Source organism: Argiope bruennichi, chromosome 10, assembly GCF_947563725.1.
Source record: "Argiope bruennichi chromosome 10, qqArgBrue1.1, whole genome shotgun sequence".
Classification (NCBI taxonomy): Eukaryota; Metazoa; Arthropoda; class Arachnida; order Araneae; family Araneidae; genus Argiope; species Argiope bruennichi.
This window is the reverse complement of record NC_079160.1, coordinates 99,337,085-99,357,138: the sequence shown is the minus strand read 5'-3', so window position 1 is coordinate 99,357,138 and position 20,054 is coordinate 99,337,085. Positions and strand designations below refer to the sequence as shown.

At 29.3% G+C, this 20,054-nt stretch overlaps 2 protein-coding genes across 3 annotated transcripts in view; one reads left to right on the top strand and one right to left on the bottom strand.

Moving 5' to 3' along the window:
* LOC129987672 (gastrula zinc finger protein XlCGF57.1-like) overlaps positions 1 to 20,054 on the top strand; it is a 38,627-nt gene that overhangs the window by 9,824 nt on the left and 8,749 nt on the right. The gene's annotated exons all lie outside the window — the stretch shown is intronic.
* Positions 6,305 to 19,894, bottom strand: LOC129988228 (gastrula zinc finger protein XlCGF8.2DB-like). 2 transcript variants are annotated; one of them, XM_056096398.1, is made up of 2 exons: positions 19,705 to 19,894; positions 6,305 to 11,356 (listed from the first exon to the last, which is right to left on the bottom strand). In XM_056096398.1, the coding sequence occupies exon 2, from the start codon at positions 11,198 to 11,200 to the stop codon at positions 10,238 to 10,240; it is 963 nt and encodes a 320-aa protein (XP_055952373.1). In that variant the 5' UTR covers positions 11,201 to 11,356; positions 19,705 to 19,894; the 3' UTR covers positions 6,305 to 10,237. The 2 variants fall into 2 exon arrangements, 1 of the variants encoding a protein (XP_055952373.1); XR_008785638.1 differs by lacking the exon at positions 6,305 to 11,356 and adding an exon at positions 17,099 to 17,276.

The window sequence follows — 20,054 nt, the reverse complement described above, 5'->3', positions numbered from 1 at the left end:
GGCGCCGAAGTCGCCAAATTCGTTTCCAAGTCGCCAAATGGTCGCCAAGCTCTGGGAACTTCCATGGAACCAACTATGCTGGAAAGGCGCATCACAAGTTCGTAACAATATTTATACAAATGTTTCAAATCGTGCAACAGTAATATTCTATACATATTTTTAAATCATGATCCAATTCAGATTAGTGAATGGTTTCCAACCCACATATGTGACCCTTTTCAACTGAGCCAAAAGGAATGACCATTTTTACACCATCGTCCCTTTTTTTACATGGTAAGACTACAAACTAAAATAAATCAATTACTCTAAATTAAATTAAACGAATACTTTTGAATTGTTCATTATAATTAAATAATAATTTAACTCTTTTTATAAAATATTTAAATGCAAATGAAATCGGCAACTAATAAAATGTAATATGGATATTATTCTTATAAAATTTGAACTAAAACTTCATAATTTTACACTGTGCTTGTATTGTATATGATATGAAATATAATTTCAAGGAAATTTCGTTATAAATAATTACGTTATATATATTAAAAATTCATTTTTCACTAAAATTAAATTCTTTTCCTAAATGAAAAATGTGTATTCCCGTTCAGAAATGCATTTAGTTGTTTCGGGCTAATACAAAATTAATACTGATATATAAATTGGATTTGTTATTAATTATATGTTTTAAAATAGCGTAACTTCACAACTTTTAATTATTATAATTATATATTTTTGTTTATGATGATTTTTACATTATGTAATACTACAATTGCAAACAAAAAATATCTAACACATTTCATCAATGATCTCAGATGAAGCATTGAAACAAATGGCAACTAGTGAAATAGAATATTGGTGGAATTACGAAATTATTTTAGCTGCTCTAAATATATTCTCTGAGGCATATCTGTACGTCAGAGACAGTCCCGATTCCAGAGACGACGTGTTTATTGTACTATTTAATTTCAACCACCCTGGTGTTCTTTAAAATACCTCAAAGTTTTTAAAATTTTGTGCATCAAGCATTAAAAAAAAGTACGTGTATCATAAGCAAAGTATCATAAATGGAAAGCTTGCAATCAAAGAATAAAACATTTTAAACATATTATCCAATAATATTTATAAATTAAACTTTTATATTATATTCCTACGAATTCATAATATCCAACGAATGTGCATAAAGAAGTGTAAACTAAGCATTTTACTAACTGACATTTTTTACACTATGGGAACCATATAAAAATATACTTTCAAACATTTTTATTTCCAATTTCTATAAATATTCAAGTGTTTTCATACAGTTGTTCTTCCTATTTAATAAAGGATCTGGTGACTAAGTGATAAGATCTAGTCCTTGGACTGTAAGGCTCCAGATCGGGACTCGATTCCGTTGAATATATTTATGTATGCGGGCTTGGTAAAAGTTAATTCTTATGTCGTTAGCCAAATATTCTTCAGTTAGTATGGCGCAGAAGTTTGGATTAGCTAAGGTGCCATTTTGGCCATCTAACTGGGACTCAAAAAACTAAATTCATAAATTAAATTAATGAAATTTGTAAATTGGAAATACACTTGTCTAAATGTAATGTTAAGCGAAATCAACTATTATATCATTTTTGGGGACATCCTATATACAGGGTGTTGCCGAATTCGACCGACAAACTCAGAGGGGTGATGTAGGCATCAAGAGGATAAGGAATCACCATACAACATGGGTCCCAAACGACGTTTAGGGGGTGAAAATCACAAAGTCTAGGGAGTCGGAGAACTGTAAAAAATTAATAAAAAAATAGCTAATGGTATTACATATGAACTTTTTTTAAGTGAAAGCACATTCTTAAAGGCTATTCTTCATGTAAGTAACATGCCGATTTAATGAAACAGGGGGTCATAAATTATTGAAAACGAAGAAGTAGTTTAGAACCCTTATCTGCAAAAATATTAAAACTTTAAGAAAAATAAAAGCTTGAAAATATAAGGAATTTTATACTCCTTAATTTCTGCGATGTTTTCTGGCAAACATTTTAGCTTTTTCTTGAATATCTTAAAACCTCCTCAGTTTTCATACTACAGACTTATATCAAATTTAAGAGTATAAAATTCGTTATAGTTTCAAGCGTTTATTTTTCGTAAAGTTTTAATAATTTTGCAGATAAGGGTTCTAAACTACTTTTTCGTTTTAAATAATTTACGACCCCCTGGTTCATCAAATCGGCGTGTTATTCACATGAGGAATAGCCTTTAAGAATGTGCTTTCACTTTAAAAAAATTCACAGTTAAAACACCATTTGTTATTTTTTTTTATTAATTTTTTACAGTTTCCAACAGTTCTTCGACTCCCTATACTTTTGTGATTTTCACCCCCTAAATGTCGTTTGGGACCCCATGTTGTATGGTGATTCTTTATCCTCTTGATGCCTACTATCACCCCTCTGAATTTGTCGATCAAATTCGGCAACACTCTGTATATTTTTTTAATTGTAAGACATAATGTTCAAAACTGAATTCCAATTTTTGTATTTGAATATTCCTTTGAAAAAGTGGGTTTGTGTTCTAAATATTCACTGATAAATTTTTTATCTTGAGGCATTAGAGAATGACATTTAATGCGATTAAACAGTATTTTTTTTATATATGTTTCGAGTAATTTATTACATGATAGTAAATAATATTAGACCCAGGTATGCCGTAACACATGTATGAAAGGAAACTGATAATGAGGACGAGAAAAAAACCCGCTATGATGTTAGAGAAATTTCAACATCATGACTTGACCCTCTTCAACAGGAAATGAAGACTGCGGAGATGACGGAAGCAGCTAATTTTGAATTCCCCATGATCGACTTGTCAAGCATTTGTTTTGTTTGATAATGTTGACATGACAGAATGTAAAACTCATAATTCGTGTATCTGCAGGATTGATGATAAACTAAATGTCATAAGTTTGAAAAGCAACAGTTTGGTTAAATCGAACTTTGATTTGATGGTGAATGACCTATTTTTGAACCTCTTCGTAAGATAATAGCTGTACACCAAGATCTTATTGTTGAAGTATATGACAGGAAAAAGATATTTACTGTAGAGATAGTGTACATGCTGAAGAAAGAAATGAATTGAATAGTTTACTGAATATTCTGGAAGTTCTACCTTATATTATTACTAGCCGCCTTTGGCAACCAGCTGGTTCGCCAATCTTAATGTTCGTTTAACTTTTAATAATTAAATAGGTTGAACCGGAGTGTAACCCTCTTCTTCGCCAAGTTGCGATAACGCGCCAAAGCTGGCAATCTTTATTATGCACTATAATTGAACATCTGATCCTTTGCTTTTGAACATTTCGCAAGACCGTTGTTGGCGATTTTTAAAAATTGCGCCAAGCAGGGGCTTAAACTCCGGTCGTATCATTAAATATTTTACGCAATTCCAACTTTAATAGATTCTTCATCAAAATATTTTAAAACTTCAAATTTTGAGAGTCATATAATTCACCCATAATATTCTAAAGGCCTTCAGTCATAAAGTAATATGTATCTCTCTAATTTTCTGTTACCTCTCGTAGAATTTATGCTTTAAATTAAAGTGTAAATGATTAATCTGCAATTAATATAATGATATTTTTTACTGAAACAAAGCATTTTTTTTAATAATATGATTACTGATAACAAAGTCACTGAGCGTTTAAACTTCATGGGCACTAAAGAATATCTTTCTTAATTTATGTAATATCTCAAGAATTTGTCAACAAAATTTTCTCAGATTCATCATGAACAGATCGATTAATTAACAATGTTTAATTTTAAATGCATCAAACACTAAGAAAATAAAATGAATCGTTTTAAAAAATCGGTCGAAAACAGGTTTAAAAAACTACTTAAAAAACGATGTACTTAAAACTATAAGCATATACAAAAAATATATATAACTAACATAAATACAATTTACTTACAAAAGCATGCAACTAACCTAAAAATAATTTAAACCATCCGTTGATAATGGTTGTCATGTCAACAATCAGAACACAATGCGCATGCGTGAATTTTCTTCACCAGTTACGGTAACGCAAATGCTTGAATTTTTCTACGCCAGTTGGGGTAACGCTATGCAGATTAGATATTTTTAATTTCCTTTATTCTGTGTTATTTAAATTCAAAAGTACTTCAGAATGAATCTGAAACATGAATTAATTAACAATGTTTAATTTTAAATGCATCAAACATTAAGAAAATAAACAGAATCGTATGAAATAATCGGCCAAAAAATGTTAACCCTAGCCTCATTACTGTTGGGAGAAAAAAAAAAACTGAAGCCTTACTCATTTGGTTGTGGGGAAAATGGAAGATTTTTTTGGCTGAAAAGTTGGCGTTGGGGAAAATGGAAGATTTTTTTGGCGGGAAAGTTAGTTTTTAATTAATAATTAAAATTCTAATTAAAAATTCAAAAAAAGGGACCCCAGGTGCACATTCCCGACCTCTAAGGTATACATGTACCAAATTTGGTAGCTGTATGTCAAATGACCTGGCCTGTAGAGCGCCAACACACACACACATTGAGCTTTATTTATAAGTATAGATATAAACCTACTAATTTTAATTTGTTTTTTGTAAATCTTAAAATTTCCTTCTCATGTGGCATGGTTTTCAGCGACTTCTGGTTTTATGAAGATTAATTTCACAACTCTTCCGGACAAAATGATAAATTGTACAAAAATGATGATTAAATAGTTTAAACAGATGTTTTACGAAATAAAAGATGACTTTGTGGAAAAGCAGTACATTGGAGGTAATTGGGAATAAGCAGCAAAAATCATTCTGAAGCAACATACAATAATTCCTCCTCATTTTGAATGTATTCTCAGCAAATCTTTTTTTTTTTTTTTTTGTCATAAGAAGTCAAAACACGTATTCCCAATCACGCAAATATCTGGGGTAATTGGGAAAATTCATGTAAGTGAGACTGGTTAACAGCAGAACCTCGCTTTGTTCCAGGATCTTACTCGTAATACGAAACATTCATTAAATGAAATAATTTTTTTCCGCTGGGATCCATGTGTTCAATTCCGAAAAATAATTAAATTTGCAATTATGCTATTTATTAATTATAATGCATGCGTTTCTTTACAAAATAGTTGTCTAAAGACATTTGTCTTTGGCGAAAATGAGGCGCATCAAACAGTTTGATTTAAATAAAGCTTTTCAATGAATAGCGCAATAATTTTTCATACTTTCAGAACCTCTCCCCACCCCCTATATTTTACTTGAAGGTTGTAATTCAGTTGAGGTTATTATCTCCACCTCTCCTGACCAAATCTCACCCACACCTTTTTTGCTGCAACACAGAATACTTTCCATAAGCTCTTCGAAGTTTCGACTATACTCATCGGTGTTATTGCTATCCACATTTAGCCTCATAATCTTAGCCAGAGACTCAATATTATCAAGTAAGTTCTCACATCCCTCGGAATTGCGTTCGTCAACGGTATCTGGTCAAAGCTTCTTTTGCGAAGAAATGATGCTCTTTAAACAAGTGTTCAGCAGAAATTGATGCCCTAGATGCATGCAAATCTTGCGCATAACATCATAATATATCTTGTCATCGCGCTGTGAAACATTATTCATTGATTTGATTCTTAAATAACTTTTAGATTGTGTTTTACCATGCTATTACTTTTTGTAAATTTTACGGATTGACAGGTCCAGAAAAATGATGCAATTTAGAAACAAGTTTTTAAAACTTTTAAAACAAGATTAAAGCTCACTATATGTTTGGCGCAGTTTAATCAAAAATGGTTCATGCGCCAATACACTCCATCAACCAACCATTATTCCTTAAGGGTGTTTTTCCTTTTTTTTAAGACTTTTTTTTGCCCATTATGAGAATCATTCATTACGGGTAGTGTTCATTAAGCGATGTATGACTGTATAACCATCTCTTATTTTATGCTATCATTTGAAATTGAAAAGAAATAAAGATCTGTACATAATTCCTTTCAAATTTCCTTAACTGACCAATAATTAAGATTTCAAAATATACTTAAAATTCATTTTAAATGTTAATTCCATTTTTCAACAGCCATTATCTAAAAGTATGGTAAAATTGTTGGATTAAAATTTTTTTTAATAATCATAAAAGCAATTAAAGGGTTTGAAACGCATTTCACAAGAAATGCACACATGTATAAAGCACTTTCTTGCAGGCTATAGTAGACAATAAATACAAGCACACATTGTAAAAAAGAACATCATGTTTTATTGAATTTACATTTTTTTTTTCATAACAATGACGAAATTCGGACATCAAACATCACATTATGGGTTTTTCTTAATATCTACAAATTATAACACTTACTAGAAGAATAAATAAATGTTGCGAAATTTCTTTGGCCTGATTGCTTCGGTATAAGTAAAATAATAATATATAACATGAATCGTTAAATTATTTATTCATCTATTTGGCTTCCAGAATAATTCTCATTCGCATGCATAACGAATTCTTTATACATTAATACACATACATGGAGTGTGAAGTCATAATCAGCATTATTTCTACAAACTGTTATTACTGCTAACAAAGACCATAATACTGACATATAGAAATATTTAAAATATAAAGTCATAAAAACAGATATCAATGACGGACTAGAAAGATACACAAACATTCATCATTCCAAATGGATCGGGAGAAAAGTTTGGGATTAAAAGTAGTATTTGTAAATGGATCAGGAAAAAAGTTTGGGATAAAAGGAAGTCTTGGCAAATAGATCAGGAGAAAAGTTTGGTACTAAAGGGAAATCTTTGCAATAAGATCGGGTCATCTTTAAAACAAATGCTTTTTATCAATTATTTATCACAAAATTAATTAAATCACTTCAGTAAATGTAAATGCCTAAATTTTAAGTATGGTATACAGAAGATGCAAAAGTAGAATTTCTGAAAATTTATTCTGCAAATGAAGAAGCAAATAATTGCAGGATTATTTTAGTAAAACAAACAACTACAACATCCCCTTTTATATTGAAAGGCAGCTTCATGGGAAAGAAAGGAATATCATTCATTTTCCAAGACGGAAATATTTATCAAGTGAAGCACAGATGACCCTATAAAGCAGATTTCCTCTAACGGAAAAATGTATTATGGTCAAATTTATTTAACACATTATGAATTAATGCAACGGATATATTTGCAGTTCAGCAAACATGAGAGAATATGACAAAACATTTAATAACAATTCATAGTTTAATTTGAAATTTTTCTAATATATGTACATATATATACTAAAAATACATATATGCATATTGAACGAAGACAAGGTCAGATTTTAATAACCAGACAGCAATATAAGAGCTATAAGAGATACAAAATAACTGCAAGCTTTAATCCGATTCGGCTGATATAACAAAACACTTATTCGATTTAAATTTAAACCCATTATGATAAAAAAAAATAATTCCAAGGATGTGTCGTCAAGTTAAAGTATTGCAATGTAAGCTTGTTCTTTGAAAAATGGAGAATTTAGCATGCTCTATCAGCACAAAATGCACAGCAGTAGCTCTATATTTTCACGATATTGTATGGCATTCAGAATATCGAACACGATCGCAGATATATAGTATGTTTATTTTCCAAGATACAAAATGAAGAATTCAAATTTAAACTGCAAAGTATTTTAAAAAAATAAGGGAAATGTATAAGTTTTAAAACTGATTTTGAAATACAGTTTGAAGATTTTAAATTCTTGGAGGGAAATTTTTTCTTTGTTTTCGCCATAGATAGAAAACAATTCAGATCAGTTATATTAACGTCCCATTTTAAAGCAACACTAAAGCTATTTTGGGACGAATCTCGAACCATGGTCAGATGACGAGGACGACGCCTGAACTGGCAACCCTATCCAAATTTCCACACTACACCAGCAGGAGGGGCCCCGACGGATTTATAATGCACCAGAACCACTTAAATGGCATTTCTTCGGTGGAATCGGGTTTCGAGCCTGAAACCTTCCGATTACGAAGCCGAGATCTTACCACCAGGCCACCACGGTTCCTCCTAACCATATTCAAATGGAGGACCGTTCAGATTTTAAAGCAAAATCCAATGAAGTTGAGATGCATGCATTTTGCAAATATTTTCATAGAGTTAGAACCTATGTTACCTATGAACTGTGAGTATGAACCTATATAGAGAGAACCTATGTTTCTAAAAAATTAACTGATTTTTTTCCCCTTCGTCCACATAATCTTAGATTTTATTTATCCGATCTATGCTATTACTTGAATTCGACATCCTTACAATACAATACTGTTTCTACATATAATCACCATGCAACAACAACAACAATAAAAACACTTTTATATACAAGACACTTTTAGTTCAAATATGTTATGTATATATGTAACAACAAATAAGGTTCGATGGAAAATGAAAATTTCCTCCTGTACTAACTTGCTCTGTTTAGAAATTTTAGTGGCACTCTTGTAAAGCCAAACATTTCGGAATGGCTACCATCATAAGACTGGCAAAACTGAGATGAAATTGATGACAGTAGAATGCTGTGTTCTAAATGAATTTCTTAAATCCTTTTTTTTTTTTTATTTATTATAAAAGAGTAGCAGCGTTCAGAAATGGTCAGGCTATAAAAAATTTTCACCGCTTCTTACCTCTGAAGTTTAGTAAAGACCTTTTGTCGAATGTTTTTGCATTTCAAAAATTTAATAAAAACTTGCTTTTTAACTGACATATGTATATAAAATTCTTATTATAACTTTTAAAAAATTGGATAAAAATGTGATTATATATTTTAAGAAGAAATGAAAATGCTTTAACAACCTCTAGTTTGTATAAATAAAGAAACAAATTCGTAAAGTTAAAAAAGAGCCAATTCTATAGTTAGAAGCAAAATGAGAATAAAAATTGTTAGTTGAAGCGTTTTTTTTAAGGCCAGCACGAGACAATGTATGGCATTGCTTCAAAATTGAACAAAACTCATCAAATATGTGTTGGCACCCCTGGATCTATTTTGCCCTGGATTCCTTGTCCGAATTCTTCTCTTTTCTTGGTTTTCTTTCTTGATACGTCTGATAAACAAGGCATTACCACTATGCTTTCAAATTATCGAATTCAACGTGTGGGAAAACAAAATGAATAAAATGCTGCCTTTACACTTCAAGAAAATTAAGCCCTTTTTAAGGACATCTTTTTCAAAACCAAACACTTTTAAGGTGCTTAAAAATGGTTTTCAAATTTAAGCATTTCTTAAGCACTTTTCATATCGGTACGCAAACGGGAGTTTCTCCGAATGCGAGAACGAACAGCATCAGTGAGTTGTTCTTTGCATACATCACAAAAATAAGGTGATATTTTTATGGAATTTGTGTGTATAATTATTAAACTCTCAAATAACATTTCTAAAAAAATGTTTTATTAAATATGTAATAAGGCTTTTCTTCTGTATGAATAAAAAAAAAAGCTTTTTTTTTTCCTTAATAATATTCCTATATAAATTTTTACTGTATCTTTCAAGAAAGAAATTCTTCGCTGTTATGAGTATGAAAATGCTTGTTTTAATCGCTATTCAGACAAGATAGTTTATGACGTAGAGCACAAGGAAAAAGTGTTTCACATGTGCGCGCGAATGTAAATGTCTATTTAAATCATATTTACGAGAAAACTGTTTATTACATACTTCACAAGAAATGCATTTTTCCTTTATGTGAGACTGACAATAGATAATGAAATAACGTTTCAGAGAAAAAAAATTTCTCATATACATTGCACGAAAGAGGCTTTTCTTTTTTATGAAGTTGATAATGGGAATTGAAACATGCTTTTTGAGAAGAACTTTTACCGCATACATCACAAGAATAAGGTTTTTCATTTGTATGAATTCGATAGTGCACATTTAAACTAGTTTTGAAGTGAAATATCTTATTACGTATAACACAAGAGTCGTATTGTATCCTTTAAATGTTTCTCAAAAAATTCTTCATTATTTACATCAGATGAATAAGGTTGCTCATTTGTTTGAGTTTGATTAAGATCTTTTAAATATTTCTGAGAAAACTCTTTGTTATCTACATAAGAAGAATACAATTTTTCGTTTATCTGAACTCGATAATGATCTTTGAAATGTTTCCGGGAAATTTCTGCACTGCTAACAACAGAAGAGTAAAGCTTTTTTATTTGAATGAATACGTATGTTTTTATTTAAATCAATTATCACATAAAAAGTTTTATTGCATATAATGCTAGAATAAAGTTTTTTCTCTCGAGTGACTAAGTTTATGTCTAGTTAAATTAGATTTATAAAAATATTGTTTACTGCAGATATCACAAGCGAAAGACCTTTCCTTTGTGCGAATACGTAGATGTCTATTTAAATCAGATTCATGAGGAAATTGTTTACTGCAGATTTCACAGGCAAAAGGCCCTTCCTTCGTGTTCATACGCAGATGTCTATTCAAATCAGATTTATCAGAAAATTGTTTATTGCAGATATCACAAGCGAAAGGCGTTTCCTTCGTGTGAATACGTAAATGTCTATTTAAATCAGATTTATCAGAAAATTGTTTATCGCAGATATCACAAGCGAAAGGTCGTTCCTTCGTGTGAATACGTAGATGTCTATTTAAAGCAAATTTATGCGAAAATTGTTTACTGCAGATATCGCAAGCAAAAGGCCTTTCCTTCGTGTGAATACGTAGATGTCTATTTAAATCGGATTTATGAGAAAATTGTTGACTGCAGATATCACAAGCGAAAGGCTTTTCCTTCGTGTGAATGCGATAATGACTATCCACATAACGTTTCAGAGAAAATCTTTTACCACATATGTCACAAGAAAAGGGTTTTTCACTTTTATGAAGTTGAGAATGGCAATTTAAATGACCTTTTTGAGAAAACTGTTTTCCACATAATTCACAAGAATAAGGTTTTTCATTCGTATGAGTTTGATAATGCTGATTAAAGTGGCTTCTGTCACAAAATCCTTTTTTGCATATTTCGCAAGAATAGCGATTCACTTTCTTATGAATTCGAGAATGTAGATTGAATTTAGCTCTCCGAGAAAATACTTTATCACATATATTACATATGAAAAGCCTCAAGCAAACGGATGTTTCTTCAGCTTGGACATTTATGCCATTATCAGATGCTTTAGCACAGGAATCATCAACAAATTCTGCTTCATTTGCTGCTATAGAAGAGTCCATCGTCTATTTTCTGAACATACTTTATTATTATTATTATTTTAGAAAGGAAAAAAGTTGAAGTTCATTTCTTTGGGAATTATTTTCATCTGTACATCATTACCTTCATATTTGTTTTCATCTCGAAATAAATTCTGTCGTTACTTTGAATCTGGTCATCTGGAAAAGAAAAGGAATTTTAAGTATCAAGTTATTTTCCATCGTTTAATCATATTTCATATTCGCATCTTGGAATATGGAATACAACCGATGATAACAGGACCGATTAAGAACTCTAGGAAACCTTAGGCAATGATAATCGAGGGGCTTCTACCTAACTTTCAAAACAAACTTTTTAAAAAATTGACTTAAGTTTCAAAAGTAAATTCTAACAGATTGGAATAACAAAAAAACTAATACGTGGTTCTTTTGAAGAAATTTAGTTTCAGTATCTCGCCTATGAAAAAAAAGTCCCAATTCAAATTAAAAAATAATTTTAGGCAAAATAGTAAAAAGACAAAAGATTTTTAAAGCAATCAATATTGTTTTATTACATGGTCGGACAGTTTTTAAATAATAAAACAACATAATTTTCTAGAATAATAGAAAAAGGAAATTTAATTAAAAACTTGATTAATTAGGAGTATAATGTTCCTAAATTTAAAAGATATCTGTTTTTATATAAAGAATATTCAGTACAATGCGTGTAAACAAAATTTCTCTGAATAATAATTAAAAAAGAATCTCGGGTCTTCCAAAGTTGCAGGGGCCCTAATCAGTTGCCTATCGTGTCTGTTTCTTAATCCGAGTCTAATTGGCATCTATAAAAGTATTTAAAGAATTCCTTTTCCACTGTTGGTTAGTCGTTTTTTGTTTTCCATTTTATGATTCTGGTTTTAAAAATATGGAATATGTTAGATGAAGAAAAAAGATTTTTCAACCATCCTCAAGAAAAATAAATAAAATACATAAATAACACCTTGTTACAATGTTATAGTCTGTGTATTTTCTGTAGGCGGTTCAAGGTCACATTTTCTACCGCGTTACTGGTACCAGACAACCAATAACGAGGTAGAAAATGTGACCTTGAACAGTCCATTGAAAATACACAGACTATAGTAGGAGAGGAAGTGGCCAATATTTGAGAATCAAGATAGTATACAAATTTCAATAGCCAACATATATCTTATTATAAATTGTAGTTTAAGATAAAATAAAAATAATATTACATTTTTTCCGTCTAGCTCAAAGCGATTTTCAGTTATCGTGTTCACAAACATAATTCCAAAAATGTCTTTTTTGGGAGATCTGAAATTTTGGAAATACATCAAAATCGCGTCAAATGTTGAGATGGTTAAAAGCTTTTTCTTGGTTTATTCCGCCTTTCAGAAAATAAAAATGAATGACAGAGTAACAATAAGACCATAAAACGTGATGAATAGCTGAAATGATTAGGATTAAATAAAATAAAAACCAGCTCCACCGCACAAGGTCTAAATAATTCTCTTTCAAGAATGAATCATTTTGCAAAGGCAGCTGTTTCGAACTTTGATGATACATTTCACTTGAATGATGTTGACTTTTTCCTCACTCCAGAGATAATAAAAATACATCCTTCAAAAAAGATAAATATTTCAGAACTTACAGTTCCTCCAGGTTGTGTTCTTGCGGATAAAGATTTTAATCAACCTTCAGAGATTTCTTGCTTATTAGGAAGTGAACTCTTTTTTGATATTTTTGGTCCAAACCAAATAAAATTGCCTAACTGTAACTTCAGGTTAGTAGAATCTAAATTTGAATTTATTGTCGCAGGATCGTATAGTGATGAATCTTGCTATCCAAATCATTGTTTTCTTTCAAATGATTAAATGACACCTTACGCTCCTTTTGAGAAACAAAGTATTTCCGAAGAGCAAACTAAATTTAACGATGAACTTTCATACTGTGAAAATCACTTCGAAAGAACGCACATTAGGAAACCTTGTGGTAGATATTCTGTTTCGCTACCATTCAAACATAATATTGAAGAAAATGTAAATTTAGGGTATTCTAGAACCATTGCGTCTAAACGCCTTGATCAGCTCTGGATACGTCTAGACAGTGGTAACAAATTAAAAGTTCTTTACACAAAATTTATTGAAGAATATTTTTCTTTAGATCATACAGAAGATGTTTTGAAATTTGACGAAATAAAATCTGATGATGGATTCTTTTTTTCCACATCACGATATACTTAGATCTGCCAATCGCGCTCATCTCTTAAGGGTTGGTTTTCAATAGCTGACAAAAAAAAAAAAAAAAAAAAAAAAAAAAAAAAACCCTACTCTAAATATCTCTATTAATGATGTTCTGGGTAAAGGAGGTGCAATTCAAGAAGACTTATCTTCTATAATGCTTCGTGCACGTAAACATCATTATTTCTTTAACTATGAGATATGCCACATGTTTAGACAAATTGAAATAAATCCCCAACAGAGACATTTTTCAGAAAATACTTTGAAAAAAAGGTCCAAATGAACCAGTTCAAATTTATAAATTGAAAACAGTCACTTATGGAACAACACCCACATGTTACCTGGATACGCGAGTTCTAAAGCAACTTGCAATGGAGGAGAAAGACAACTTTCCCATTGCAGCTAATATTGTTCTGCAAGATGTTTACTTGGATGATATCTTAAATGGATGCTCCAGTCTCCATTAACTTGAACTGTTAAAAACTGAACTTATTCTTCTCTCTAAAAGTGCAGAAATGAGCTTACCCAAATGGTGTTTCTCACATGATAAATTTAATTAACTATTATTTCACGCCAAAGGTTAATATTTCGTAACTATTGTATGCCAATGCCATATAAGGTGTTCTCTGCATTATCCATAATTTTTTGCGGGATAGAGCGTAATATCTTTATTAAAGAGAATGCGAGAAAGTTTTGGAGATACCATTTCCGATGGTTCAAGCATTGCAATTTCTTTTGGAAGTGAGAATCCATAGCAGATATACCTTTTTCCATCATCTTTACTGAACCTTTCATGATTTGATTCATCATTTAAGATTGATACTTAATTTATCTACGTATTAAGGTCGTTATACATTAAAACCAGCGGTATTGGTCTCGCCAAATCTTTCTAGCGCACTCTCTAGTAAAAGTAATTGTATGATATCCACATGCCACTGACGAACAATAACAACAAAACAGCCTATTTGGGTGCGATTTTTGGCGATTAATCGTTGAGATGCAATTAATACATATTTATCAGGAAACTGAATGTGTATTTAAAATTTTTTTTCCACTGATTAATACCGAAAATTACAATTGTAGTCACAATATACTAAATTTCACATATTTAAACTATTTTGTTTTGAAGTTATTACATTTAGATGCTTGCGAAAGTATAGACCAGTAGACAGTCAACCCTTCAAAAGATTTAGTTCTAAATTTGACACATATCTACACTTTAAATGTTAAATATGTATACCAAATTTTATCTATGTAGCCCTTTTCGTTTTGTAGTAAGGATTAGGTTATATTCGGACAGCCGGATCGAAAAACTTTTTCAGAACAGATTTCGTTCAAAATTTGAAAGAAACCTACAGATTTGGAATAGAGGCCATATACCTATATCCATTCGTGTAGCTCAAAGTGTTTCTGAGCTACACGATAAATCTTACAGATAAATTCCAATTCCAAAAATATCTTTTTCTGAGTTGCGAAGGATATAATAACATCAATAAATTGCCTTGACTGTTTCACATGTTAGGTTCGCTGATTTTATTTCATTAAGTTAGCAAAAGATTAAATCAGTTTTGATGTAAAGGAAAAGGTTGAATGTGAAAAAGCTCCGTATGGATTTTTTGGTGTATGATAGCCCATTCTTTTGGTGTATGTTTGCCCATTCTTCAATAATTAAAAGAGCATCGATTAGATTTCTTTTTTTGAAAAAAAGTTATATCTGAAATAAATAAAAAGTATCAGTAAACATGATCTGTATCTTTACAAATATATTTATAATCTCTGTATAATTGTTTTAAAAGAAATATATTAGAAGCAATAGATAAATGTTTATTTAGTATGTATTCTGTATTTCAAAAATGAAAATCCATCAGGTTGCTAACCTCCCCCCCCCCCCTTGCTATCTTCCAGTCGGCCGATTTAGTTAGAAAACGTATTGAATCGTTTACATAAATATTATATAAACGTACTGAATATATTGAGTTCTAGACCACAAAATAAATTTTATTTGTCTCGTTCGTTCCGGTTTTTACCTTTTTTAAAACTATGTACACGACACACAGTCTATCTTTTGACAGTCTTAGTCTAAACTAACGCAGATATTATTTTGATTTCAAGTTCTTATATTAAAATTAACATATTTGCCTAAATGTATTTTTGAATCATCCTATTCGAAACAGCTTTGAAATACATTAATTTTCGCCAAATTTTAGTGAAGTTGCCAAATGTGGCGCGAACAGCAGCAATAGCGTAACGGTAACAAAAGCGCCACCGAAAAATTGCCAACCTCGCAAAGCGCCAAATGACTGTACATCAAAGCTTAGCCTCCTATTCATATAAGCATGAAGTGACAGACATATGACAAATTTATACTTTCATACAAATATGAAATTCTGATGATTAAAATCATATTGCAAATTTTATGCTCAAAATCTGCTAGCATTTTGATTCATAACATTCACATAAACGAACAGACTTTTGATCAAACAAAATTGCTAATAATAAAAATTACCAAACTTCATAATAATAAATCTAGCTTGTTTGTGATTTTTGTGTAACGTATTCTATAATTTAAAATCATATCATAAAACTATTGAATTATGTAATTTTCTCTTTGTAAACTTCATATACAAAGTAGTTTAGAAAAACTATTTTTATTTTAAGGAAAAATATTGAATGTTAAATGTCCAAAAAAATCTTTGCTTAAAAAGTTTGGTTATACTACTTTCATTGAATATTCCGTTTTCGTATGCTATGCTTTAAATGCTATAAATATATTTGTTTTTCATAAAAAAAAATAATAATAGAATGAATTTCTTTGTATCTTTAAGCACAAAATCAATCTTATGGGTGGAAAAAATTACGTAAAAACAGAGCATCCGAGTAAAAATTCAGGCATAAAATGGGAAATAAATTAAATATTAAAATGAATTTAGATAATTCATTGATATACATAAAATGATTAAATTATAGTTTTTGATTATTAAAATGTAGCTACTATAAGAAAACAAAAAAAAAGGAACAATTACATAATTTTTGCTACAAATGTAGCTTTTTTTTTTTTTTTTTTTTGCAAAGAACAATAGAAAATAAAAAATGAAAAAATGTTGAAAAGAATGATTTTAAATAATTGTTTCACACATTTATGCAATGTTTAAAACAAAACTTAACATTCCAATCCCATGTAAATGCATTATAATGCTTGAAAATTTCATAAATTTAAAAACAACAATTAAAAAAAATTCTGTAAAATATTTTTTTTGATGAAAAATAATATAATTTCAGTGGGTTATATTTTTGGTTCACATAAAGTGGTGGAATGAATGATTTCTATTTCAATTAAAAACATATTAAAAGGCAAAATATGTTTAAAAAATTCTTTAATGATATTTGATATATATTGCACTTAGGAAGCCTTAATGTATTTTTTAAATTGTACAAGTTATTTATATTTTGTGTTAAAGAAAACCATCAACAGTGAGAAAGAGGGGAAAAATCATTGGTAAGTAGAACTTTTAATTTAAAAAAATGTAAATATATTTTTAATTACATTTTTTTGTAGGAAAGAATGAAATCATATAACTTATACAGTGATTAAACATGTTACAAATGAAAAACTCTATTTAGAGAAATAAAGACTCATATAAATAATGAATCCATATTACACAAATTAAATCCATAATTTAAACTTCATTTCAGACTTATATATAATACATTAAAAGCAATTCAAATATTTATATGTATTTGCATTGTGAACAAAAAAATCTTCAATAAAGTAAACACTGATGTTAAATATTTCGAGAGACAGAAATTGGACCAAATATGTTTTGTATGGTGGGGGTGGGGGGAGGATGTACAATCAGATATTCTTCCTGTAATTTTAGTAAAAAAATAATTAATTAATAATTAATCAAAATGTCAACATTTTTCATTCACAAATACAGAAATATTATTACACAAAAATAATTTTTGTACTGTTTTAAAATTTAAAAAATTATGTTTTTTAATAATATTAATCCATTATCACAATTCCAGCAATATAATTCTTTAGAAAATATATTAACATAAGCCTCTAAGATATTAATATATCTGATATGATGAAATATTATACTTAATATGTTTTTGAATCAATTATTTTTAAATTCAACTAATATACTGTCAGACAGGTTTACCTGTTACAATGGAAATATATCATACCTTTTTAAATGCTGATATCAGCTGTGAATTTTAAATGAGACATAAGGAATTGAAGTTACAGGATAATGAAAAGTAATGTAAATTTAAATGTAAAATGGAGCAGACAGTAACAGTTTTAATACTAATATACAATTCCATGTCTGGTCCATAAGGGAAGTTCATGTAAAATATAAGCCTGTCTGACAGTAAGTATATTATTTGAATTAAAAACAATTGATTCAAAATGAATATTATATATCATCTTTTATCATATCATTTATCATGTATATGATAAATATAACCAAGCACAGGCAATTAAAATAACATAAATTTAATTGTTAGGCCTAATTTGATATTATAAAAATGTTTTGCAGCATTTAGCATAACCGATATTCTCATCAAACATTAAGCTGACCAAGATAGTTATTAAGAGGCATATCTTAATAAAAAAAAGTGAGAAAATAATTATATTATATTTAAATAATAGAATTCTTCATCAGGAAAAAGCAACAGTTGTATTTAGATTATAAATTTATTCACTTTATTATTTCAAAATTTCAAACATAAACCTTACTGATCCTTAAATTGCTATTGCCAAAAAAACATCAATTAAAATTATGAACTGACTCTTTTTTTGTCAATAGTTCATAATTTATTGCACAGCAATAATATTATTAAACCAAAGATAAATAAATAAGTGTCAGTAATGTTTCTGCATGAAGAAGTATTAAAAAATGTAATCTCTATTCTTATTACTTAGCAAAAGATACTTAATGGAGATATTCAGAATATTATTCTGACCCACAAACTCAAATTTGCAAGTGTAACATTATATAATACTGCGAGATAAGACGGGACATGTTCTTCTTGCAATTCCTAACTGAAATGTATTCTGACAAAGCAAAGCTATTCACATTCCAATCCTCTTCACTAAGGAAGTAAGCCAAATAAAAATAAATTTAAAAAGAAAAAGAAGCACCGAAACACATGCTCCTTCAATACAATTAATATTCGAAAATAAGTTCGGACTTTGAAACAATATTCAATTTGATATCTTCATTTTGTCTTTGCATCTTTAAAAAACAAAAACAACAACAAAAAAGATTTAAGACAGAAATGTAAAATAAAAAAATTCTTTTAGAATATCTAAGATGATTAGTAATGATAAATTTTACACTAGATATTTTAATGCAAATCACTGAACATCATTATATCAATAAAAAGAAAAAATTGATAATTTTAATAGTCAGGTTATATTTATTATATGTATTGCCACTCACAATAAACTAAATGAAATCATTCACAATTATTTCATAATGTAACATTTCTTTTTAAAAAGAGATCCAGATTTTTTAAAAAATTATTAGTGACAGTCAAATAAATATTCAGAACAACAAGAAATACCATTAGGAAGGCAATTTTAATTATATCAAATGATAATTCATTAATTTTGGTAATATATTTGACATGGTATTACATAATGACTGGCAAAAGTGTAATGAACATTTTGAAAGGGCAGAGTTCCCTGTACTGTCTCTTCATAGTCAAAATACAAATCAAACCAGCAAGACAGAGTTATTTACCTCTCATACTGATGAATTCATGCTTTCTTATAACCAAATAAGAAACTATCTTTATTTTTAAACAGTTTTTATTACCTTAAATGAGCTTAGTATCTATTCATTAATGATGATTCAGTACGATCTATTCATTAATGATGATTCAAAACTCTGAAATTGCAGACTTGAATTTGCGGTATATATTCGATATTTAATTTATTGACCAAAACTCTGATAGTTTAAAGGAGTTCACGCCTGATTTGACACAATGACTTTTTTAAAATTAAATTTATCCGATTTTTTCAAGTAAAAAATCTTCTATTGCAAAGAATATCATTATCAGAATTCCTCATATATTCTTATCTTTTTTAAAAAATCAAAGAAAATTTAATTTCAGTATAATATTGTCGTAAAGATCTTAATAAATATGTACATTTAGCTCTATCTATATGTAGACAGGAATGCGATTGACTATTCTAAGAAATTGTGGTTCTTTTTTTTTTTTGTATTAAAAAATATTTATAGCATTTTGAAAAATTTCGGTGTGCGCAGCAATTTTACTAACCTGTTAGATTTTCTGACAAAATTATAGACTTCAACAGAACTTAGTAGTATTATTGATACAAATTTACTGCATCCTGAAGTGGATATTTTATGTTAAAAGTTTATTAACTCTTTAAACATTAACTCGTTAAATGAACAAAATTAGATGACACTATGACTTAAAAAAAGAACACAACTGATTTTTTTTTATGACATCCCTTGTTGCTAGGCAACCAGTGTTGCCATCTTACAAAAATTAAAATGTACAAGAATTAAAAATAAGATGAAGAGGAAAACATAGAGGACTTTACAATTCTACATTTTCGGATGCTTATTATAGAAATAAATTCCCCCAAAGCAATTATTCTATAA

Coding starts and splice junctions, on each gene's coding strand:
- LOC129988228 (XM_056096398.1), bottom strand. CDS start 11,200: ATGGACTCTTCTATAGCAGCAAATGAAGCAGAATTTGTTGATGATTCC.